The sequence below is a fragment of the Delphinapterus leucas genome, chromosome 8, assembly GCF_059928025.1.
Source record: "Delphinapterus leucas isolate spDelLeu-1000000601 "Yukka" chromosome 8, BTC_Dleu_Yukka2, whole genome shotgun sequence".
NCBI lineage: Eukaryota > Metazoa > Chordata > Mammalia > Artiodactyla > Monodontidae > Delphinapterus > Delphinapterus leucas.
In genome coordinates this window covers 9,140,789-9,166,150 of record NC_143136.1, presented here as the reverse complement: position 1 = coordinate 9,166,150, position 25,362 = coordinate 9,140,789, and the positions used below count along the sequence as shown (strand labels likewise).

The 25,362-nt window shown below is 37.8% G+C and overlaps 2 protein-coding genes across 11 annotated transcripts in view; one reads left to right on the top strand and one right to left on the bottom strand.

The window, feature by feature from the left end:
* The window catches only part of LOC111171915 (uncharacterized), a 66,823-nt gene extending 44,453 nt beyond the window's left edge, over positions 1-22,370 (bottom strand). The window contains exons 1-2 of the mRNA XM_089916078.1: positions 22,303-22,370; positions 21,476-21,701 (exon numbers count right to left, since the gene is read on the bottom strand). Coding sequence (XP_089772204.1) covers positions 21,476-21,701; positions 22,303-22,370 — 294 coding nt within the window. The remainder of the gene's footprint in view (positions 1-21,475; positions 21,702-22,302) is intronic.
* The window catches only part of CAB39 (calcium binding protein 39), an 86,468-nt gene that overhangs the window by 13,070 nt on the left and 48,036 nt on the right, over positions 1-25,362 (top strand). For 7 of the 10 annotated variants that reach the window (XM_089916233.1, XM_022567922.3, XM_089916236.1 and 4 more), the window contains one exon: positions 22,327-22,482. In XM_089916233.1, coding sequence (XP_089772359.1) covers positions 22,369-22,482 — 114 coding nt within the window. In that variant the 5' untranslated portion in view covers positions 22,327-22,368. Of the gene's footprint in view, positions 1-5,697; positions 5,850-22,326; positions 22,483-25,362 lie in introns of those variants that run through there. The other 3 variants (XM_089916239.1, XM_089916238.1, XM_089916235.1) reach the window with 2 other exon arrangements.

Below are 25,362 nucleotides of genomic sequence, written 5' to 3'. Positions count from 1 at the left end.
AACCAAAAGACTTTTCTCTCTGAATGAGAACTCCGATGTTCTAACTCTAAAATGTTCTGCTTTACCTCAAGTCAGACATTTGAATGGAGAGATTCTAAGTGTAAACACCTTGTTTTTGCCCCAATTCCCTCTTTCACTCTTCCTCCACTCATATGTGTAGCTTCTCAGGAACTACTGAAGAAAGAGAAGTTGTGGAGTTCTAGTTTTTCAGTGGTTGTTGTTGGATGCCATATAACTCTGAAAAAGACTTTTTTTAGAAAAAATTTGTTTTTGAGGTATAGTTGATTTACCATGTTGTGTTAGTTTCTGGTGTACAGCAAAGTGGTTCAGTTATACATATACATATATCCATCTTTTTTCAGGTTCTTTTCCCATGTAGGTTATTACAGAATGTTGAGTAGAGTTCCCTGTGCTATACAGCAGGTCCTTGTTGATTATCTGTTTTATATGTAGTAGTGTGTGTCTGTTAATCCCAAACTCCTAATGTACCCCCCCCACACCTTTCCCCTTTGGTAACCGTAAGTTTGTTTTCTATGTCTGTGAGTCTGTTTCTGTTTTGTAAATAAGTTAATTTGTGTCATATTTTAGATTCCACATGTAAGTGATCTCATGGTATTTGTCTTTCTCTTTCTGACTTACTTCACTTAGTATCTCTGGGTCCACCCAAGTTGCTGCAAATGGCATTATTTCATTCTTTTTTATGGCTGAGTAGTATTCCATTGTGTGTATATACCACATCATCTTTATCCATTCATCTGTCAGTGGACATTTAGGTTGCTTCCATGTCTTGGCTATTGTAAATAGTGCTGCTGTGAACATTTGCGTGCATGTATCTTTTCAAATTAGCGTTTTCTCCGGATATATGCCAAGGAGTGGGATTGCTGGATCATATGGCAACTCTATTTTTAGCTTTTTTAAGGATCCTCCATACTGTTTTCCATAATGGCTGAGCCAATTTACATTCCCACCGACAGTGTAGGAGGGTTCCCTTTTCTCTGCACCCTTTCCAGCATTTGTTATTTGTAGACTTTTTTGATGATGGCCATTCTGACCGGTGTAAGGTGGTACCTCATTTTAATTTTAATTTGCATTTCTCTAATACTTAGTGATTTTGAGCATCTTTTCATGTGCCTATTGGCTATCTGTATGTCTTCTTTGGAGAAATGTCTATCTAGATCTTCTGCCTTTTTTTTTTTTTTTTTTTTTTTGTGGTACGCGGGCGTCTCACTGTTGTGGCCTCTCCTGTTGCAGAGCAACAGGCTCTGGATGCACAGGCTCAGCATCCATGGCTCACGGGCCTAGCCGCTCCGCGGCATGTGGGATCTTCCCAGACCGGGGCACGAACACGTATCCCCTGCATCAGCAGGCGGACTCTCAACCACTGTGCCACCAGGGAAGCCCCCATTTTTTAATTGGGTTTTTTTTTGTTGTTACTGAGTTGTATGAGCTGTTTGTGTATTTTGAAAATTAAGCCCTTGTCGGTTGCATCGTTAGCAAATATTTTCTCCCAGTCTGTAGGTTGTCTTTTCGTTTTGTTTATGGTTTCTTAAAAGGACTGTTTAAAGAGATGATATACCTGTATTCACTACACTTATATATTTATGTAATCTTTAATTCTTAAACTTTTCCATATTTCTTCCACATTTCAGAGCAACTGTTTTCAAGGGAAAGATAAAGGGTTTCACAAAATCATCTTGAGAGTTCACTTTAGGATGTCCATGGGAAAAAATTGCATTTAATTTGCATTTGCTTATATAATATTGAGCTTTATTCTCAGTTTGTGACAATAAATGGACATATCTATTTACCCATTTTCATTTTTTTATGTTACTTCCTGTGTCATTTAATGACACATTTCAGATCTCCAGCCCCAAAAGTAGGCATGTGGAGTACACGGTAGAGTAAAAGATGGTGCCACTGTCAGCCTTCACTGCTCCAGCTTTGGCCTCTAAAAGGTTGAGAGAGCAATGTCTAAGCCCTACCCTTATTAGAGTTGCCTTTCTGAGGCACAGGGCTGGAGCAGTGATGCCTAGGAAGTAGCCCCTATGTTACTTGGAACTCCCTGTCTTCCAACAAGGCAGAGGTTTAGTGAAAGTTTATCTCAGGGAGGAGTCAAACACTCAAGGCAGAAATGCACTGGGGTCTCACCAAGAGTTCTCACCAGGGACACAAACTCTGTTGTGAGTGTCCATCTGCCACTGCGTTTCTCTGTTTACTCACTGTTGTGGCCCCCCTCCCCCCAGCATCCTCTCTCTGCAGACCAGCTTCCTCCACCTGATAGAAAGCCTGGTCACCTACATTTCTTTCATGGAGCTTCAGCCCCTCAATAGACACTTTAGCCCGGGGTCTACCTTCCTCTCTAGGTTACTTTGCTGGGGACAGCAGGGGTATGGTTCTTATAGGACTATAGCACCTCCTATTGGAGCTGTGTTAATGGTGTGGGGTGGGAGGGGCAGTTGCCAGAAGGAGATGGTGCTGGGGACCTTATGACCCTATAGAGTGACCCTGTGATGTTCCCAGCTGTGAGGATTGTTGGCATTCTTAGCCTCCTATCTGATTTGTTTAGGTGTCCAAGATACGAGTTCTAAAGGACTTCTTGGTTATTTGTCTGCCCTGAGGCCACATATTTCTTGCTATTCTTTTGTCCTTTATCTTTCTTTTTAGCCTTAAAAACAGGCTCCATCTTAGCTCCTCTGGCCATAGATATCCTCAAGGCCCAGAGGAGTCTGTAAAGAATTGGACCATAGTATCCTAAAGGAAATCCACCTCTGACTAAAAAGCTACTGCATTTGTATCAACAATCCTGGAAATACAGAAGGAGGGGCTGGGTGTTCTGCTTTTAGTCTAAACCAGCAGTGTTTGTTGATTGAGTAGCATTTTGATTTATCGCATCATTCTCACTTTGTTTCAGCTACAGTGAAGTGCCCTTTGCCTCTGCACCGCCCCCCCCCCCGCGGCCCCAAATGCCCTGACCCCTAGTTGTATTCTTGTTGTTTTTCCTAATTTCCTAGAAGACATTGGAATAGAATAGAGGTTTGGAAGTATAATTCAGCCATTATTTTAATTTATGAATGGTATTTTTTACACTATGAATAGAATACATTTTGTATAACTGGCTAAAAATATTTTTTGTAAACACAGCCATTCAGACCTTGTATCTGTAAAGCCTCATAGGTAATAGGGGCTTGAAAAATATGTTGAATAAACTTGGAAGTATTTTTTATTTATCCTTACTTACCAAATGACAGGGACTGAATAGGAGCTGCATGCTGGAGTCAGAGCTCTTTGAGTGATGGAGGAGCTGTGACAGCCATCTCTCTATGTTAGAAAAGAGGCCGGGGCCATTGTTATTCACAGAAATTATTTGACTCTGAAGAACAGTGATGGAAGTACTTTATTTTGCTGCACACCATACACGTTGATTGCCTCAATACACTTTCCGTGTTTGACTTAATTTCGTAATCTCTTCCCAGACGGGATGTCCCCTTAGCAGTGTTACCTATTTCCACCTGAGCGAGAAAATTGACGCACTAGATCTTGCAGTATTTAACAAGTTTATCATGGTGGTAAGGTTAAAACCACACCCTTATGTTAAGATTAGCTAGTTATTTTTTTTTTTCATGTTTCTTGCCTTCCATTTTAGGGAAATGCAAAAACATAGGGGTATGTTTCCTTCTCTTTTCCCCTTTCTGTCTCATCCTCTCCCTCACCCCAAAGAATTAGATAAGGAGCAAAGGAAAAATAAGGAAAGACAAAATGATTCCTGGGGCAGGGTTAGTACACAAATAAATGCATGTCTTTTACACTAGCTAGTTGGGGACCACCCATTTGGCTTTGAGTTTTAGAAGCCAAAACAAAGAAGAAATCGATCAATTGCAAGGCTGTGTTCATGAGATAAAAAGTAAACCAGCCACTTAGGAGAAGCATAATTTTTCCAGGAATTGAGACCCTGTGGATCCTTTATTAATGAAGGCTCTGGGTCCTTGGTACATTTCTCTCTGTTCTCTGAAGTGTCTGTAAAAGTACCCAGTTCAAGTATAAGGCATCTTAGTACAAGACATAGGAATAATGTTAGACTGGAGCACAGTTTAATTAAATCACTACTTTTCTGATGCTCTGTAGCTATGGAAATGGCCCCCTATAATCGTTCATGCCGTTGAACTTTTTATGAAAATTGAGCACCAAAGAGGTCCAAGGTTATAGTTTTCTAGTGACTGCTCTGCTTTAACAGTTAACTGAGGGGGCCAGCAGCACCAATCATCTGCCTTTGAAAAACTGAAGAGTTTAACCAGGACTGGGTTTCACATCTAGTTGTAGAAATTGACTTGGAGGCCAGGTCATTGAATTCCTCAGAAAACAGTTCTGTGTCCAACATGCAGACATGCTTTTTGGTTTTGTTTTCTGTTTTTTAAATTTTATTTTATTTGGCTGTACCGTGCGGTATGCAAGATCTTAGCTCCCTGACTGGGGATCGAGCCCATGTGTCCCCTGCATTGGGAGCATGGAGTCTTAACGAGTGGACCGCCAGGGAAGTCCCCCAAACATGTTTAATGGATAGTGTTTTACGTCACAAGGTAGTGATTGTTTTTTAATTTGTTAAATTTCTGACACAGAAGCCCAACATAAAAAACTGATAGAAGTGAGGTGTTTGGGCTAGAGACGAGGTGGACCCTCACCTGCTCCAGACCTTAGGGCAAGGTTTAAAAGCCACTGTGAGATTCAAGGCTAACACCATTTTAGTTTGGAAAAACTTCAAGAAAGCCTGGATCACCAGACTCCCACTTTTATGGAACAAGCTCACCCTGTGTGCCCCCTACCCACAGAATACCTGTAGAAAGCCTAATTTTAACATTTAACTCATTAACTTCCTGTTTAAACCACTGTGATTCTGATAGGTTGGTGACATGGTTAGCAATAACCCAAATATTTGGTAGATCAAGTTAAAAACTAAAGAAGGTGGATTTTTGAGGCCTAGTAATCATATTCACTTGAGTTGGTAGCATTCTTCTGCTGAAACAGTAAAGGAAAAACAGAATCCCATGTTCAGAATTTTTGTAGAAGGAAATAAGTTTTTAATGGAAGAAAATGTATCCTTTGTAGCTTTTCCTGAATGTTTTGCGGCCTCTACCTTAACTGTCTATACTCCCTTGGATATAAGATGTCTCTGTTGTGCATTTTCAATACAGCTTTCAGATAAAAAGCAAGTTTTCCATTGTGACTATATTGTGATGTCAACACTCACCTAAAAAGCACCACTCCATAAAGTGGGGAATGTTCTTTGAACAATAAAAGAAGCCACGTGTTTATTCTGTAAACAGCACTTAAGTTTACAGTGAGTTCTGTAAACTCACTGCCTTCTGCCTTCCTTTTCATTCAACACTTTATTACCCACCAGAGCTTGATGAAATTACAAAATAATTTTTGTTTCCTTATCAGAGTTCAGATTGTTGCATAAAGCTCTCTAATCAATTGTAATACATTTTCTGACTTTCATCCAAATTTATTCTGTCTACAAAATGCAGCTCAAGAATCATCTCCCTTGTTGAATGAAGTGTGAGACCTTCAACACACAGTGCCCTGTCTGTCCTCTGAGCTTGCAACTCGGCTCTCTTATTTGGGTTTTGTCATGCAGGGTCTGGTGGCATGTATTAGTCTTCCATAGATTTCACTCTTCCTGTGTGTGCCTTGTCTCCCTAGCTGTATTCTGAGTCCTGGAAGAATTCCTGTGTGTACCACATGAGGCATGACCACATCTTTTGGTCCACGAGCTGAGTTTTGGCTGTAGGATTGAGAACTTTTACCCTCCAAAAACACAAGCAAGAGTTTTTATATACGATCATGCCAATCAGGTGACAAATGAATTCAGTTACTTCCTCTGATATAAAATGTTTTTAGCCTCATTATTTCATCTAGAGTTTTTCTCTCAACTCAGGATCAAGCCTCCATATGCCAGTTAGTGTGTTGATTTGGAGGGGTGGAAAGGAATGTTGACTGGTTAGAAGAATTCTCAGAGAAATCATCTTTGGGTAAAATGTTCTACATGATCCTCTAAAGGGCCATGCAACTGTGTATTCCGTGACTCCAAATATTTCTGCTGGAAAAAGTCTGTTTACACTGAATACCACCATACGGTGGCCTTTGAGCAGTTTTAAAAGAAAACAAACCTTCAAATCTCCAACTATGGTGCTTCAGCTCAGGCTGGTTTTGTGGCATGTTTATGCTTTTGTGGGCATTTAGCCAGAACAGAAATAGCAATGCTGAACCTTGAAGGAGAGTGATTTTTCAGGTTTACATCTGATCCTCTAGAAATAAGTTTTACGGTTATAAATTTTAAAAAGGAATTTTTTTTTCAAAATACAGTTCTTAATTGGAATGACTGAAAGGAAAAAAATAAAAATCATTTCAGCACTCTCAGGTGTAACTTTTTAGAACCACAGTATTTTCTTTCTTTTTCAATCTATCTTAATTCTTTGACAAAAAAAAAATTTTTCAGAAAGGCTTTTATTTTTCTTGTTTGAACTTTGTTTCAAATTTTCTCACTTGTTTACTGTTCAAGTTTTGAATTACACAATTTTTTTAAGGAATTACCATCTTTTTAAAAGAGCAGGATTGGCTATTTGCTTTTTCTTCTTTACCAAACATGGGTGAGGCTGTGATGTTTACTCATGGTCATATGGACTGTGCTTCCACAACCTTGTGGCAAAGTGAGTAGTAAATTGAACCAGAAGAAAAATGGATTTATAATTTTTTCCTTGAAGATTAATGGTTTCACATTTAAAAATGTGGACACTGATTAACCTTTCATATTATTAAATTCAGTGCTAATTTGTCAAGGAATAGTTGAAGTTCATGTTTCTGAAACTAATTCTACAGCTATGATAATGTAACTTAATTCCTTAGAATATCTGTGAATGAATCAGTGTAGATAAAATTAAAGATGGCAGATCCATACTGATAAAAGGCTTTTAACATATTCATGGAAATCAGTTAATTAGTCATGTATTACAAGTATTTCTAAATAATGCTTTGTAATATGTAACTATGATTTCAAGTCTTAAACCAAGTGATGAAATCTTTTTGCCTTGTGATAATTTAAGAAATTAAGCATTGTGAACAAGATAGCTATCGTTAGTAAATGAACTACTCAGGTTGATTATAAATCTATTTTACAAACTGCCGTCCCATCCTATCAGTTGGTTATGAAATCAATTTAGTGGGCTATGACTAGCATTTTAAAAGGGAGGGAAGGGAGCAGGGGACTAGGATAGAATAAAATAGAATGGAGAATGTCAGTGTAATTTTGCATAGTGAGGATAAGTGCTGTTTGGTGGTACTTTGTGTGTGTCTGTGTGTATGTGATACATTTTTTTTATGTATGAATATATGTGTCTTGAAATCAGAGAAATCTGTAAGCTATCACTGCTAGTGGTAATGAGTTAGGTGACCTGGTGGCCTTGTGGTTGTTTAAATGACTGTACACACAAAATAGTTAGTGGGAAGCAGCTGCATAGCACAGGGAGATCAGCTTGGTGCTTTGTGACCACCTAGAGGGGTGGGATAGGGAGGGTGGGAGGGAGATGCAAGAGGGAAGAGATATGGGGACATATGTATATGTATAGCTGATTCACTTTGTTATAAAGCAGAAACTAACACACCATTGTAAAGAAATTATACTCCATTAAAGATGTTAAAAAAAATAAAACCGCTAAGACTGATGTCAGAAAAATTAAAAAAATCAACGACTGTACACACAATACAAACTGATGGCCGGCTTTAATTGGAAGGTTCCAGTATTTGTACTGTGCTTCTAAGAGGGAATAAAGGAAGACCTGTGTGACTTGCTGAACAGATTTGTATTTGACAGGAATCTGGTAAGGAAAGCTAATAATACTCTGTTTAACAAACTAGAGATCCAAGAAAAATTTTTAAATGTCAAATGTGTATTGAATCTAAATCAGAAGCAATTTAATAGGAATAATTGTTCAGTCCAGCAGGTTATGTCGCAAAAGGCAGTAGTAAACAATGGGTGCGGATGTGGTTCACTACAGAACATACAGGTCAATTATGTTGCTCAATAGAGAGCTGCCATGTAATGTATCAAAACTATTAATGGAGTTTAAGACTACATTTATGAAATCTGTGGATAGGTAGTCTTGGATCATATGTGGAGTACAGGGTCTGGTTTGGAGCACCACACTTTTAAGAGGGGTGGTGACAAGCTGGAATCCTGGAGAATAACTGAGGGGAGTCCTCTGATTGAGTCAACTCCTTCAAGTTTTATCTTCTTTATCTGTAACAAAAGCACAACTGGTTACATCTTATAGGAATTTGGCTGCCAACAGTGCTAAATGTAACGCAGACTGAATGGGAATATTATGGCTCTTGTTCCCAGACAGCTCACAGGCTAGCATGGTGATGGTAATTTATATATTAATATGTCTGATTAGGCTGTTCAAAGTGCTTTGAGTTCTTCTTTCTACATGACATCTAAAAATATTCTCAAATCACAGATTTGTGTTTTTGAAAAATATATCATTTAAATGTTTATTTGGCATCATCCTTATTTAACATGTATTTTAGTATAGTCACCATTTATAAAGGAATACATTCTGTACCACCCCACCCCCCAATAACTTAATTAGGTGGCTATTGGAGAAAGGTCACTAATTCATGTTACTATAGTGGATTTCTTGATTGATTTTTTCCCACAACTAAGCAGTGCTAGTGTGAAAGTTGCCTCACTGTCAAACTGGATATCATAGTGAGGTTTGTTAAATTAGATTCTACTAGAACTAATTTCAGAAAAGGATACCATTGTTTAACTGTAAGTAATGTCTGATATCTATAATATGAAATCTTGCATCATAGTCAGTATGCAGTTACAAGCTTGATAGGAAACCCAGAATTCATAAAGAAAAAGATTATAGATAAAGCTATAAGAAAATGAGAACTTTGTACATTGACAAAAAGTTGGAATGCAAATGGAAAAACTAACATTTGCAAAAAAAAGACAAAGGGATAATGTTCATAATTATAAGTATCCTATCAATCAATGAGAAAAAGACTCCAGACCCAGTAGAATAATGGGCATTAGAGATGTACAAACAATTTTGCTAAGGAAATACAAATGGATAATAGGCATGAAAACGTGTTCACTGTCATCAGTGATCAGCAATTCAAAGAATCAAGTTGATGTGTGGGGAAGAGAAGGTCAAGAGAATAGCATTTTTAATCTGACAGATTGGCAAAAATCAAAAGGGTTAGTAGGGCTGGTGTTGGTTGGCTGGTGAGGAAATAGCTGCCGTCATCCACTGTTGATGACAGTGTAAATTGGCATAAGCTTTTGGTGCAAGTTAAAAAACATTTAGAAGAGTAGTCCCATTCATGGCACTTATTTTAGTCCTGAGCAAACTACCTTTCTTTTAAACAACAAAAGATATTTGAAAACTATTATGGGGCCAATACTCAGATGGAGCAAAAAGCAGATGTATAAGAGCAAACTTTTCTGCAGAAGCCAGGTTCAAGTTAGTGTGTGTGTGTGTGTGTGTGTGTGTGTGTGTATTTTTAAGGTTAAAATTTAAACTTACAAGAAAGAAGTCAGAGAGCTCTGAAACATGATACAGTCTTAACTCCTAAGAATTACTTAGCTAATTCCAGTTTGGTTAAAATACTTCCAACCATATCTCTAAAGTGAATTCTAGAACTGTTTAAGTGATTGTTTATATGTGCCCTGCCCTGTTCCAGAAAGGATTTAAGGTAGCTTGAAGTATTGTTTTACTTAATTATCATAATTTTAGTCTTAGAAATCCTTAATGACTGCATGATACACTGAAATTACCACAGTAAAACTTGACACTAGTAGTATGGTTCTCTTAAAAAGTGTTTGAGGCTTAACATGAGATTCCTGTTTGTAAAATTAATACACAGATTTTTTTTTTTTAACAAGAGCTGGTGCTTTAAAAAATCCTTGTAAAACTATTTTTGTCTAAAAATTACTTTGTCTGAAGCAAAGCTCTCTCCTATAAACAGGTGTCTCTTGCTTTGTTGTTCAAATAAAGAATGAACTTTATCATTAGAGCATATTTCATAAACATTCATAATTTGACATTCGCATGTTTAGTGTGAGTAAAAGAAACTTTCAAGGGTTAATAGAAAGCCTATTAGAAGAACACAAAAGTGAAATGATTTCTAAACATTGTATTTACCAAGCCCATTTCATTAAGTTCTCGATCTGTAATTCATACATAACAAAAGCTATTAATTTAAAACAGGAATTTTTTCTAGAAATTTAAATTTATGGGAATACTATTAAAGATTGATTCACCTAGTGATTATTTACTACTTTTGATTACCAAAAACAATAACAACAACAACAAAAAACAGAATTAATGGTCCTTATGATGTACGTAATTGGTACATTTAGCTTTAGGGTCATGGAGAAAGTTCCACCAAGAATAGTCTACCCTAACCTACACTTCTAAATTCTGAAAATGTTAGAGATTTGAGGTCTCCAACAATCTCTCTTTTTAAAAAGTGATCTGGAAAAAATATTAGGCATATGCCTAAAGGAGATTTGTTTTAGTTAATATGACATTTTCCCAAAAGATGAGTGGCTGGAGAAGTTCGTGGTCACTCAGACCTATACATGTGTTTGGGAGATTTTAGTTGGAACTGGAAGGTAGTTCCTAGCTCTCTATGCAATGCACTTGTTATTTAATAGAAAAAAGGAACGTGGGTTGTCAACGATGAGCAATAAAAATCCTCTCCAAAGCATATGGAACAGAGATGTGGGCCAATTTTTGTTTTTTGATATTGTGGGGTTTTTTTTCGTGGGGGGGGGAGGGGACAGTCAAAGTTATCCTTTTCATATTTATTTAACTCATAATAATCTTAGAAATTGCCTTTTGTCTATTTGATCAGAATTTAAAGATCAATATTTTTAAAAAGACAGTGAACATTTATTTCTGATTACTTTTTGATAATTAAGTCATACTTCCATGTTGTACATTTTGTGATACTTGATCTGTTTGTAAGATGATAGGACAAATAAATACAAAGAGAATTTGAAGTCAAAAGACTTGCCTTGAATTCTGATGCAGACGTTCAACATGGGATCTCAGGGCTGACCTCTTATGTGAATCTAAAGACGTACAGCAAGTATTTACCATAGAAATTGGGGAAAGTGGGAAGGGGTAGTTTCATGGATAGAAAGTGTTGGATTTAGAGAATACACATCACAGTATAATGCCCAAGTGATCAGTCAATTAAGTTCATTCTAATTTAACATTAATAAAAAGTCAATGCAAAAAAGTTGTGAAGATCCAAAACAGGATGGTTCTACAAATTGTGCCACAATCTTGAGAACCCAGATCCACCCTTTCAGTATTTCATCTTGGTTAATTACATGAATCTATTACACTTTAGTCAGAATTTTGCCATGTTTATATTCATGGCACAAACAACATACAGGTGGCAACTTACAGATTGGAACAGTTAAGTGAGCAGGTGTGGGTCCAACTTTGTACATAGCAATAGCTAGATTATAGGTGCTTACCTAGATTTCCTGCTCACTTATCCTCCAAGACCATCTAGGTGGTGGCCCCTAACCCTGTTCTGGCTGGGTTTCAGATTAAAACTTTCTGGTTAACTCCTGGTTGTTTATGTATCAATAGTTTCTGTGGCCTTTTTTGTTTTGAGAACTGTTTTTCAGTTCCAGTCAATACATGTGTCTGGAGTCTTATGCAAAGCAATATGCCAAATGTTACGAGAATGTAACATGTTGGCTGGTATTCAGTTTTGCCACATTCAGTTTTGGGGCTTCCTGACTCATTGAGGGTGATACATATGTAAATAATAAAAGCACACTATAATCAAGGTTTTGAAAGCTCAGGAGTGAGGAGGAAGATTACTGTGGGGGTCTTCATGGAGGAGCTGTTATTTAAAAGTGGAATTAGACGTGGGCAGGATTTTGGACAAGTAGAGAAAAGGGGGGCATTCCCAAGGCGGGGATACTCATGCTGGCATTGCTGTAGTTTTCCAAGAATTTCAGGGAGGGGCACTATAAGTCAGCTGTTGAAGGCATTGCCTGTGTGTACCTATTTCCTCTGTAGATATTCTTTTCCTGTGCCATCAGCAGATAAGTTAGTTTATTGAATTACAGTGGACAGAATGACAACACATATACATTGGAACAGTTAAGTAAGAGCTGTGAGACTATAGAGGAGAAAGGGTTGTTTTTATGTCAGAAACATGGTTTAAGGTGATCACTTTGCAGTTATACATAAATTTAACTTTGACCGTTTAGGCAAATAAAGGGGAAAAAAGCAAAAGCAAAGCACAATGGACATACCAATTACAAGAAACATAACAATTCTTTAGAGTAAAAAATGTTCTCTATTACTGATTTTTAAAAATTATGAAAATGTTCAAGTATATTCAAATACTCTAGTATAATGAAGTTCTAGCTCCAACAGTTACTAATATTTTGCTCACCTTGTTTCATCTATCCCCCCCACCTTACTGTTAGGGAGGGGTGGTACTGTAGTATTTTGAAGCAAGTCCCAAATCACCTGTATTTCAGTATGTATGTCTAATTGATAAGGATATTTTTTACATATCTACTATATTATAATACCTAACAAAATTAACAGTAATTTCTTAATTATCCTACCCAGTATAATTTTCCTGACTTGCCCATGTATCTTTTGTATAGTTTGTTTATTTGAATCAGGCTCCAGAGAAGAGCCATATATTTGACTATGTCTAGTGAGTTTCTTTTATTACTTAACATTCTCCACTGCCTTTCCTGCCCCCGCTCTGCTAACGCTATTTGATTTGCTGCAGAAACCCAATATTCGTCTTGTCGAGGGGCCCTTGTTCTGGGTTTGACTTGGTGATTCCATGTGATGTTTAACTTGTTCCTTCATCTCCTGTGTTTCCTATAGACTGATAGGTTTAGGAACTTGATTAGCTTCAGTTTTTTTTTAAGTGGAGGAAAGGAGATCAAATATTTTTATAGATGGACCTTTGTGCTTCCTATTGCATCCTATCATGAGACACATTGATGTCTGATTTTCCTATTTTTAATGATAGATCAGTGTTCCAAGTTATCAGCTCCAGTTATCTACTATGAAGTTCTCCATCAACCTTTCACCTATGATTTTAATGGCTGTTGATAATTGTTGCCTAGATCCCTTATTTCATCAAGGATTACAAAATGATAATTTTCTACTTTTCTTTCTACATTTATTAGCTATATGAATCTTCTATAAAAAAACTTTCCCTTTCAACTCTTTGGCTACCCTCAAATACAGGCTACGCAGTAAAGACAGAATAAATGTGCCATTCCCTTTCTTTTATTTACCAGTTTGGGGGGTATTGAGTTCTCACAAACTCTAAGGTGACCAATGAATTTTCTTTTTTAGTATTATAATTTTCATGGGTTTTAATGTTTTATATTAACTGTATTATTGTTACTTGTACTACTATTAAATACATAATAACATATTATATATGCAAATTTTAATTTGCATGTCAATTCATTGCAATAATTTTTCTTTTTTATGCCAAAATTGTACCATCTTAGGCCTGTGGGAGCCTTTCAGGTTGGCTCCTGTGTCTGTTTTGGCAGGACCTCATCCATCTTTGCTTTCTGAGGTAACATGCCCTAGGCTTGGCTCATCTTATATATTTTCCTGCTCCTTCATGGAGCCCTGGTTCCTCTTATTGGGAATGATCTTGTACTAATTTTTTTTAATAGCACTTTTATACTCAGGAAAAAACTGTACATGTACATTGTAAATATTTAACATTAAGAAAAATTTAATATGGAACACACATTCTCACTACCCATTATTAACCTCTGATTTTTTTTCTCTTAGTCAACATATGTGTTTGCATATATAGAACACATGACTATTTTATATACATATATACACCCATATGTATATGTGGTGCATATAAATATATATATATGCACCTTTGTATCTAAAGTGTTTTCAGTTAAAAGGAATTGTGGGCATTTTTTCACGTCAGTAGAAATCTTCAGAAGAATAGATTTTTAAATGAGTTCACAATGTTCCATTATATTTCCTGGGGCTTTTTCCCTTTTTTTCAACTGTCTTAAGTAATGATTCAGCTGCCATCTTGGTACATAAATCTAAGAGAAGCAGGTTTAAGAGAGAAGCATTTTTAAGTCTCCTGATACATAGTGAACATATTCATTGTCATATGAAAGACACTGGTTAATCTGATAGATGGTGCATTAAGAGTTGGAGTCAAAACCTTGGAAGTCCTTTCTCTTCCACTTTACTAACTAGCTTCATGGTGTTTGAATAAATTATTCAATATTTTTGTGCCTTAGTTTACTCATCTATAGAATAGAAAAAAAAATAAAACTTAGTAATGAATCAAAAGAGTTCTACTCTTTCCTTGAGAATCAAAAGATAGTTTGCTCATTCTACAGATATTCTACAAGTATGTTCTAGACACTGTTCCAGGGTCTGGGTATACAACAATGAATGAGTGAAACAAACAGAGTCCTTTTCCTGGGACATATATGTCAGGTAATGGTGACAAGTACTGGAAGAGCAATGAAGCAGGATAAGGAGATGAGATTAGGGGAAAGGTGCTCTTCTGGAAACACTGGTCAGGGAAGGCCCTGTGAGTAAAATGAGGGAGAGAGCCATAGTGATCTGAGCGAAGAACTCTCCATGAACAGTATGGGGAATGTACTTAGGCCGGGCCCAGGAATGTCAAGCCAGACAGTGTGGCTAAAGCCGCGACTGTAAGAGATGAGGACAGAGAGCAGTAGATCACAAGGAGCCTTGCAGGCCTTGGTCAGGAGTGTGGATTTTATTCTGAATGAAGTGAGAGGTCATTGGGAGAGGAATTAAACAGAGAAGTGACGGGGCTTTGTAAACTGTGAAGTGTAGTACTGTAGGAGAGATCTTACATTATTTAAAATATTGCTACTATTACCACCATGGTAACCATCTGATTTACCATCTAGGCTATAAAAAAAATGTCAGTCTAACTCCTGCATAGTATCCAGTGTTGCACATCATTGGCCCCTGAAAGTCTGATCAAGATACATTAATTGCAAAGCACACTTTACAGGTCGTCTTGTATGCTCTTGAACACTTAATTTTGGTTTTGACATAGTTGATGATGAGCTTTGTATATGGTAGCTTTGGTAATTAACCAGAGGTCCAGTTGCTTCTTAAAGCTATCCATGGTTTATTTTAATGGAGCTGAGTCATTGCATCTTATTTGCAGCTTAGAAGGGCATGTAGCCTATCCTTCCAAAAACTGAATCAAAACTTTTAGATGCAGGTTTTAAAAGGATAAGATCACTCATCTTACATTGCTATACAGTCTGTGTGGATACTTGTTTTTTTTTTTTTGCGGTACGCGGGCCTCTCACTGTTGTGGCCTCTCCCGTTGCGGAGCACAGGCTGCCGACGTGCAGGCTCAGCGGCCATGGCTCACGGGCTCAGCCACTTCACGGCATGTGGGATCCTCCCGGACCGGGGCACGAACCCGTGTCCCCTGCATTGGCAGGCGGACTCTCAACCACTGCACCACCAGGGAAGCCCTGGATACCTTTTTTAAAACCCATTTTGGCTTTGGAAACAATAGTCATGAATCAGATTTTAGAAGGAAAAAAAAAAACATGTAATTATGCTTAACTGCTGTTTATTCAGATTTTACCATATGCAGATGCTGTTCTAAACACTTGAAACACATGCAATTCTTATACCAAGTTGTTAGGTTGCTATTGTTTCTCCCATTTTAGAGATGAGGAAAGGGGGCTTAGAAAAGTCTTAAGTCAGCTAAGGCATGGTGAAGCCAGGATTTGAACCCGGGTTATCTTTAAAGCCCATGTAATTAACTACTGTGCCTTATATAATTGCCCTACCTTACTATATGGGTAGTCTAGCACCTAACACAAGATCTAGCATGTTGTAGATATTTAATATTTATCTGAATCAAGTAACATTAACCCTAGAAGCAGGGGATTTAGGTCTCAGAGCCAGCTATCTAAAAAATGGATTCAGATGTTTACTACATTTCACACTTTCCATGACTGCTTAATTAAGTACCTTGATAGTCCCCTGCAACAGTCTTATTATTGTATGTGGGGTTTTTTGTTTGCAGTTTTTGCATTTGACCACCAAGTTTATGAGTCAGATCTAACATATATGTTAACACAGAGTCCTGTGAACTCAACTGTTTAGGAATGTGTTGTCATTCAGGAGCTTTTCTGTATTGTCTTAAAACATATACACCCACATCCATATATGCCAGAATGTTGTCTTCTTGAGAGCAGCCACTCTTGGTGCCTTAAGTTTGTATGGTACATAGTGAGTGCACGGTTGGTACTTGAATGAATGAATGTCCTAATTAGTGGCTTATGGACCATTTGACTACTTTTCAATATTTATCAGTACATAGGTGACTAGAGTTAGCTGCATTTAGGGGTTAGGGGTATGTTGCACGAGCCCAAAGCAGTCAGATTGCCTAAGAAGGTCAGTGCCTAACAGTCCTAACTAATGGTGTTACCCTTCTAGTTTCCCAGTGGGTGTTCTGTATGTTCTCCAGCGGTTTCTTGGTATGGAGCTTTGTACTCTGAGGAGTATTAACCTAACAGACCAGTGACTTGAAGTTTTTGTGCTTTGTAAGATGGAGGTGCCCATTTCTGCTATCATCTGGTCTCCATCTGTTTTAGAGAAGAGTCCCCATGTGAAAGACCACAAATACAGAGCAAGTAATAAAAAGAAAAATATATATCAAACTGTTAATACTAGCTGTCCCTATAGGCTTTGCAGGTGATTTTCACTTTCTACCTTGAGTAGTCCTTTAATGTTTGAATTTTGCATGATGAATAGTATAACCATTTTTTAAAAGCTAGAAGTTTAACACTCAGTGATGGACATAGATGCAGGAGTAGATAGAAAAACTTCATTTATTCTGACTCCCAGCCTAGCCCTCTCCTCCCTACCCCAAGGATATAGAAGCTAGCTAAGGACTGTGCTTATGTGGACAGTGGCACAAAAAGCAACCCCACCCACCTTTTAAAAGTGATTTCAGTGGGTCAGTAAATGTCCCAGTCATCGTGGCGACCAAATTTTCAAGAACATCTCCTAGGGGTGATATTGGCCCCATTGACAACCACTGCCCTTTGTGGAGAATAGCGAGGGTCTACACTTGATGTCTGTAGGGACAGAGAGATTTAGAAAACAGAATTTACTGAAATTGTGAACTGATTATATGGAAGAGTTAATGAGTGGAAAGAGTCTGCTATGGTGACCAGGTTTTGTGATTGGGTGCACAATGGATCCATTCACTGTGAAGGGGAATTTAGAAAAATAAGCAGGACTTGGGGATGAGGTTTGAGTTGCCTTGAGGACATCTTTCGGGAGCAGTAGTTAGAAATGTAGGCTGATTGGTCGGGGCTGGAGGTAGATTTCAGGTTGTTGAAAACGTGGGTAGATGAGATCACTCAGAGAATATAGGGTAAGAAGACAGCCAAGATAGAACCTTAAAGGACATCACCATTGGAAAAAAGATGAGTCATTGAGTTAAAGGCAGAAAGAAAGAGCATTTGGAAAGACAGAAAAACAAATGCGTGAAACCTAAGGGGTGTAACAGTGCTAAATGTTCCTGCAAATTCCTTTCATGCAGATTTAGCATGTTATTTCATAAATATTAATTTTAGTTTAAAAGCATGCTAAATTATTCCCTACCCCTGGCCTCCCTCCTCCCAATTTTCAAGTTATATTTCCCCTCTAACTCTTCTTTACCTTTGGGATTCAGGTATACACCACTAATAAACCATCAGGAGCACGCTTACCGCCAGTGTGCGAGATGGTAGGCACGGGTTTCCACAGCCCTCTAAATGCGGACAGTGGCTGGCGTTCTGCCAGTGGCATTGGTAGTTTTGACCCAGCCCAAGGAATCCTACTGAGGTTTATTATGAACCAATTTTTTTTTTGAAGGAATGGGGAAATGAGTATTTGAAAACTAAATGAATTTTTTCAATTATAGTACCTTTTTTTGTCCATTTCCTTCATGAACTCTAGTTATGTCTGAAACATAGTTTAGGCAAAACATAGTTTAAGAAGAAATTTGAATGTACAGAATAGTTGAGTGGCAGTGAAAACCCATATATCCATTTAGATTTAAAAATTAAGATTTTTACCATACTTGCAAGTTTGTGGTACTCTGGCTTAGAGGTAGTTGGCATATTTAGGGAACAGAAAGGACCTCAGCGTGGCTGGACCTCTGTGCGAGCCTCTGTGGGCTGTGCGAGTTGGAGATGGGTAAAGCTATGGTAGGGAATTTGGATTTTACCATAAGGGCAATGAAAAGTTATTGAAGGGCCTTACTCAGTGAACTCTTGCTGTTATTGTTCCCTAGAATTCTCTCAAACACGTATGACAAAGGAAGAAAGTGGGAAATGAGAGTCAGGCAGGTGAAAGGTGTCTTGTAACCATCTTATCCTTTGTTTAACCATTGCTGCTTCCAGCTTTGGCATCTTCATACTCTTGGGATTGTCAGTTCCAAAACTCAGACATGTACCTGGGTGTTTCACATCCTTCAATGAGACAGAACCCTGTGAATAGCTCTGCTTGATGGTGGACCAGGCCCCTTTCAAGGCACCGTCTCCACTCCTGGGAGAAAGCAGTGTGGGCTGGAGAGTTCACTCTCAGTGGTGCCTTTGCTATCATTTGAGCACTGTTGGAAGGTCGTGAGTTGTTCTGTGAAGGGATTCGCTTCTATTGCTTGTAAGGACTGAAGTAAGGAGACTGAAGCTTCATGTTCAACCCTTAAACTAAATTTGTATGTGGTTCCAAATCGTGTGGATTTCAGGTTGTTCTTTATTGTCTCTAAACTTAGTTAGTGATTCTTGAAATCTAGGTTAGTCATCCATATTTTTTTTTAGCTCTGTGTGTGTGTGTGTGTGTGTGTGCACATGCACATGTGTGTAACATTAAATAGCTTTCTTACTTATAGATCATGATCAAAGTTTGCTGGTTTTATTGGCTCTGACTTTGGAGATGAGTAAGATTAGTAAACTGGCAGCCGTACTTTTCTGTGTCATTCAGCCTTCCATGGAAATGTTTTATGAATAGTACTTTTTATGTATTAAGGATAGATTGTTCTATATTATTCATTGATTTCTTTACACTTAGTTTTATGTTTATCAAATTATACATGTGAAATTGAAGGACACAGATAGTTACAAAAAGAGCTTGTAAGAAAAAATACCAGTCCCCCACTCTTCCTGCTCCCCAGAGGTACGCCCTCTTTTGATCAATTGTTTTGGGATCTTTCTCCCCATCTGTAATGAACATGCTTATATGACACATCCATGATTTCACCATATTATAACATTTGCCTCAATAGCTGCTTTTGTTTTCTTTATTAAAGTCAGGAACACGATAAATGCTTAGTAGCTCTGTGCATATGAATCTAACATGTTTACTGAAACTTTTATTTCTTAAAGCATTTCTCAGCCTTTTAGCAATGTTCTAGGCACATGTATTGGCTACCTACTTGGTCATCACTTAGCAGCCATTCATGAATTTTAAACTTTTCTATGTTTTCAGTTAATTATTTAAAAAGTTGGAACGCTGAGTGGCATACATTAGCATAAGCTTAATGCAAAGCAAACTTAGACATAAGAAACAAATTCTAATGCAGAAGTTTTAAGGGGTATTATTTCCTTGTTTTTGACCCCCCAAATCTGTCTTAGTTGTGTTGATCAAGAATTGGTGGATTTGAGGACGTAAATGAAAGAAATAAAAGGATTTGTTTAATTATTGCACTCAGGCTTTAAAGTAAGAACTATATGATATAGTTTTTATTTATACTTTTTTTTTTTTTTTTTTTTTTTGCGGTACGCGGGCCTCTCACTGTTGTGGCCTCTCCCGTTGCGGAGCACAGGCTCCGGACGCACAAGCTCAGTGGCCATGGCTCACGGGCCCAGCCGCTTCGCAGCATGTGGGATCCTCCCGGACCGGGGCACGAACCCGTGTCCCCTGCATCGGCAGGCGGACTCTCAACCACTGCGCCACCAGGGAAGCCCAAAGTATAGTTTTACTAGTTTATATGTTCTGCAGAATCTTGACTGCCCAGTGTATTAATTAAGAGGAATGATTGTGTCATGCTTCCCCTTTCCCTCAACAAAAGCATTTTATATATGTATTCTCTTCTGCAGCTGTACTCTTTTTGCTATGACCAATATTTGGTGTGTGGTAGGACTTTTTTTTTTTTTTCTTTGGTAGGACTTTTTAAAACCCCCTTTGCCCTGGAAAGTCACTTCTTCCACCGTTGAGTCAGAGCTGAAAATATCTCTGTTGCATGGCACCCTAACATTTCCTGCAAAATTCCGTTAAACATTCCCACCTCTTACCCAGCATTGACTTGTAGATCACTGCTATTATTTGTGGAGTACAAACAGGGAAGATTATGTTTTCATAGGACGTATCGTGAGTGTGAATCTACTCTGTTTATAGAGAAGCAGGCTGCATTGCCCCCTACCCTTCTTCAAAAAAAAAAAAAAAAAAATTTAAATAAATAAATAAAAAGAAAAAAGTAATGGAAAAGAATGATCCAGAATTTGGGTCCCATCTTGCCAGGTAATCAGAGAGAAAAATATAACAGCCACCTGTAGTTGATCCAAACTTCTTGTCGTAGAAAAAATATTTAGAAGTAAATTTAGAACCTGTGTTTGAGGACATTTCCCTTTGGTTAATGAAGATGTGGTTTTAATGTGATCAAAAGAGGATTTATAAGCTGACAGAAGGTGAACTATATAGGTGATATTTGGGTATAGAGATTGGTCAAAACAGATCATATCAAAGCATGTCAAGAAATAACATACTTGTTCATGATTTAGTTGTAAGCTTCTTGTTAGCATTCATTTGCACGTTCTTTTCCCCTAAATGTTTATTTGTAAACAGATATGCAGTTCACTGTATCTCATACTTTAGAGAAAAAGCATTCTAATACTTTCCTCCAGTGAAGCCTTAGGCATAGGTCAAAGGAAGTGTTATGATGCTGTTCAACAGAGATATTTTATGTTGATGGGGGAAAAAAACCAAAGTAGGGTTGAGGTATCTGAGACCCACCTCTCCCCACTTTGGCAGAGGTGGGCAGTGGGTGCCAGGGATGGTTAAATACAGGAGTTTGGAACTCACAGTTTGAAAATCACTCATCTAAGTGATCTATAAGGTTCTTCGGAAAAGTGTTGTCTTTTGGTATCTTATATGAGATTGTTTAATGCCTGTGAGTGTAAATTAGTTTATTTAATGAAAGAAATTGTAACTTCTGACATGTTCCCAAGTTACTTTCATTGCTTATCTTGTTAACTTTGTTTTTTCATGGTGACTTTTTGGAATAGTTGATGTCCTCCTTTTGCATGATGTAATATTGTGGTTTATGTGGTTGAAATGTTGTTTTCTGCTACCTGCAAAATTTTAAGAACTTCCAGAAGTTCATTGTCCCCAGAATTTGTGCAGTGAGTTCCTTCATGGGATATAGTCATATCCAGGCAGAAAAAGTACACGTTGAAACCGTCACTTAAAGAATTTGAGGATCTGATGGGAGATTTGTCCAAGGCTCTGTCCAAGGTTCTCTCCAGCCCTGAGACCATAGGATTGACTGAAGAGGAGGAAGGGTGTACCCACAGGATGCTGAGGAAGCAGCATCAGCATGAACACTGGAAAAGGCGCATCTGGAGAGACCTAGAGAGTGGGTCTGTTGCTAGTGCTTTTTGGCTAAGCTCCTTGCCTAACTTTTTACCTCAGTTTCCTCAACCGTGAAATAGAGATATCTATTAATTGGAGGTATAGTGTGGTGATTAAGGACGCTTTGGATCAAGACAGACCTGAGCTGGTTTTACCCCTTAGTACCTTGAGGCAGTTTCTTAACGTCATTCAACACATTCAACGTTACCTGTAAATGGGAGTAGAATTAATGTCCTCGGGGAATTGTTTGAAAAGATCCCATAGATGATGGATTCAATTGCTTAATAGGGGGCCTGGCAGTGCTAGTTACCCTCCATCGTCAGCACCATCATGTTCCTCCTCAAATGGGTGGTTAGGAGAGCAGGGGATTAAAAAGGTATTTTGAAAACTACGAAGTATTCTGTAATTTTATTATCATTTCTTATATATTTGTGGGTTTCCTAGTACTGATTTTGAAAGCGATACAAAGTAACTTTCTCAAACACTGTTTTTCTTCTCAGATTAGGGTTTAGAAAGTATGTCTTCTATCCACCTCACTTTTTCTCACTTGTACCATGTGCTGTGTCCCCAGGTGAAGCAGGCAGAGCGCAGTGAGGCGCCGGTCGCTGCCGCCATGCCGTTCCCATTTGGAAAATCTCACAAATCTCCTGCAGACATCGTGAAGAACCTGAAGGAGAGCATGGCCGTGCTGGAAAAGCAAGACATCTCTGACAAAAAAGCGGAAAAGGTGTGTATTTGGCTTTATTTTATATTTTTAATCTTTTGATTAGGAGCAAATGTAAGACAAGTTATGAGGTGATTTCTAAAAATCAGTAAATCCCAATTTGGGTTTATTTGGGGTTTTTAAAATTTAGTCCTAAAGTGGCATTTGCTGGTGCTTAAACACCACGTGTTTTCTCCTGTACTGCCATCTAACAAATACATTTTTGACTTTTTTCTCAGTTTTTCATTTGAGGTTTTCAATTCTATTTAAATTTCGGGTTTTTTTTTTCATTGTTGATGTAGTTTATCTCATTTCTGAAATCAGTGTTTCCACTGGTAGTCCTCTTAGGGAGATAACCTCTCCTGATTTTCTTTTTGTGTTCTCTGTGTCCATGACAAGTATCTTCTTCTACCCAGTCACCACAGTCCAAAACCTGACTTTCATACCAATCTGTCCCCCCCCCCAAAAAAATCATCTTTCAATAAATAGTATGAACCCCTACTTCCTAAGGGGTTTATGAATTGATCCCGACTTCCATTCCTACTTCACGAAAATCCTCATGACCTTTTTTATGGACCTTAGCAGTAGCCTCTTAAGGGCTCTTTCTGAAATATCTCCCCTGCTTTAAACCTTCAGTTCAGCCTTCTCACATAGCACACGAGACCCTTTGTGACCTGGCCTGTGCTTCTCTAGGTGAATTTCAACCCCTTTCTCCCTTTTTCTGTATGCTCTAACAATCTCAGCTTGTCTCTGTTCATTGAAAGCAATTAATAGCAAACAATTAGCCATACTGTCTTTGTCTTGTTTTCACCCCTGCACCATTTTCCCCTCAGCCCCCATTCATTTTTCAGAACCACCCAATTCATTTCTTTTTCCTGTATGGCTTCCCAGAATATTCGGTCTCCCGGCCTTACCCTTACACTCTAAAATGAATCTACCATTTGGCCACCTCCTTTGGAAATGGCAGGAGTGCTGCCATCTTCAACATGAATTTATTTGTGTCATATTTTTTCTTCCTTACTAGACCTTGAGCTCTTTGACCCATGTGTCATTTCTGGCCCACCTGTGCCCTCCACAGTACCTGTCTCCCATGGGCTGGATGCCTGATGATTCACTGGATGAGTGTTTTGATTGGAACAGGATTTTCCATCCTATCTTTTATTTTAGCAGGTTGTTTTTTGTTTTGAGTTGACACTTAAACTGCTTAATTTCTACCATCTTTTTAAGTCTAAGACTGTGGTTTACCTGTATTCTTATAAAGAAAGGAATTTCGCACTCGTGGGATTAAGATTTGTAATTATAGGCTATTTAGTTGTATCTTTCTGTCATTGGAAGCAATCTACAATTAGTGAAATTTTCTATAATTCAATTTTACTTTAGATCTTCCATGGAAATTCTAGACAGTTTCTTGCGTACCTTAGTAAGAGATGTAGATAAATGTTAATAATATGATGAAACTAACTTCTTTTAAAGATGGCTGTTATGTTATTTTGGTTGAAGTATATGAAGAAAATCTGGCCTCATACAGATGCATAATTGGAAAAGAGAGGAGTATTTTAATAGCCTTTCAGATAATTTTGAATATTTTTTGATACCACAGCAAAATTCAACAGTTGATAGTTTCTTGGTTGTAATAGACTCAAACTGTATAAATGAACTTTTCATACTCAGTACTTTGAAAAGGTCCTTTGTCCATGCATGACTTTGTAACATGCACTGGTCATTTAGAAAATATTGGATCACTGAGTTACATACATCTTCCAAACGTTGACACATTATTCAATATCAAAAATTCACATTTTAAAATATCACCGCTGTGATCTCATCAGAAAAGTATAAATTTTGGAAAGTGGCCAAACTTACTTATGTTGTATTCAAATTTCAAAATTCAAATCTGGCAACAAATACTATTCGTTGGTTGTTTTCCTTAAGGAGACAGGTTCACTTTGTTTATTTTTGAGAAAATGTCTGCCAAGTATACAAGCCGGAATAATTTGTTAGTTTTTCTTTCAAGGAAAAGTGATGTTCCATAAAGAAAATAGTTTGTTCAGCTCATAGCTCAAACATTATCATACAAGTACTTTTCTTCAAGACAAGCAGTCTTCAGTAAGGGGCAGAAGGTGCTTTATGTGTACTTCCTATTTATCACACCAAGTGTTAAAAAGTTGTATGTATACTCAGGTCAAAATTTAATAAAATGAATTTTTTTCCTGCTTTCTCATGACACTCTTAAGTGAAACAGTTTTTTGAAGCTGAGTGCGTGATGATGAAAACTACAACGATAACTACTACAGTTTGTTGTCACTGCCTTGACTCAGGCTAGAGGTCAACACCATCAGTGCAAATGGCAACGGTGGAAAAAGGCAAATTATGTGTTTACATTGATATGAAAGCAGTTTTGACCTCATGGACCCCTTGAAAGGGTCTCAGGGAACCTTTTTGGGTAACACAGAGGTTGAGAATTCTTGCTCTAAACCTAAGCAAGGATAGACCTCCTGCTAAATAAAGCAAAGAAAATTAGTTAAATTTATGAAAAATAAATTTTATTTCAAAGGAAGGGGACAACTCTGAAGATTGAGGAGCAATCAATGCAAATTACTTATCCTGAAATAGATTAGAAATAGGGAGGAAAACCCTGAACTTTCTGATTTCACTGTCTTATCAAGATTCAGAAGGACATAGCACTAATGCAAATGGTGAAGAGGGAATGAGACCTGAAAACAATGGAGAGATGAAAATATAACCTCTAAATTAAAAACCACGAAAAGCAACTTCGACATCATACTTAAGACTGAAAACTCGAATGTAGTCCCATTAAAACCAGGGTGCTTGCTATGACTTTTTATCTAGAGCTGTTCTGGAAATTCTAGGCAACGCATAAAGAAACAGTTTAGAAATAAAAAA